This window comes from Hippocampus comes, unplaced genomic scaffold, assembly GCF_001891065.2.
Source record: "Hippocampus comes isolate QL1 unplaced genomic scaffold, H_comes_QL1_v1.1 scaffold868, whole genome shotgun sequence".
NCBI classification, from domain to species: domain Eukaryota; kingdom Metazoa; phylum Chordata; class Actinopteri; order Syngnathiformes; family Syngnathidae; genus Hippocampus; species Hippocampus comes.
This window is the reverse complement of record NW_017806088.1, coordinates 28,944-29,613: the sequence shown is the minus strand read 5'-3', so window position 1 is coordinate 29,613 and position 670 is coordinate 28,944. Positions and strand designations below refer to the sequence as shown.

The 670-nt window shown below is 67.6% G+C and overlaps 1 protein-coding gene across 1 annotated transcript in view; it reads right to left on the bottom strand.

Annotated features, from left to right (window-relative positions):
* The window catches only part of LOC109530812 (sodium/calcium exchanger 1-like), a 14,792-nt gene that overhangs the window by 13,268 nt on the left and 854 nt on the right, over positions 1-670 (bottom strand). Inside the window, exon 2 of the mRNA XM_019894707.1 lies at positions 185-600. Coding sequence (XP_019750266.1) covers positions 185-600 — 416 coding nt within the window. The remainder of the gene's footprint in view (positions 1-184; positions 601-670) is intronic.

The following is a 670-nucleotide window of genomic DNA, read 5'->3' as shown; positions in this document are numbered from 1 at the left end:
GCGCGCGGGACCCCCCCCCCCACCCGCCCCCACCTTTCCTGCGGCTCATCTCCAGCAGTCGCGGCTCATCCATCTCCACCCAAAACTTTTTGTTCTTCTCGTACGCTTCGTCGTCGACGATGTTGATCCGAAGCGTTTGACTGAAACGCAAAGAGGAGGGTCGAGAGCCCCGGCGGTCCGGACCACTCGGATTTCCATCGCGCCGACGCTCTCGCTCACGGTCACCGCGGGCTCCTCGAAGCTGAAGACGCCCGGGCGGTCGTCGTCAAAGACGGCGGCCGCGGCCGTTCCGGGCGAAGCCGGAGGACCCGCCGAGTCGTCCCCGTCCGCCGCTCCGACGCCGCCGGAAACGACCCTCGCGCCGCTCAAGCGGACCGGGAAGTGCCGTTCTTCTTCTTCTTCAAAGATGTCGTCGTCGTCGACGTCGACGTCGACGCGGATTTCCTCGCGCGCCTCGCCGGCCCCAAACACCGAGGTTCCCTCGGCGAAGCGGAAATCCGAACCGGCTTTGGCGGTGCCGTCTCGAGTCTGAAAGTCAACCGCGACGGTCGAGCTCGGATCCGCGTCTCGGATCGCGGTCGGCGCCGCGCCGCCGCAGTTCTCCGAGCGCCGGCACCCGTCCAGATGGAAGGAGACCCGAGCGGACCGGCCGCTTTCCGCCCTTTGGGAG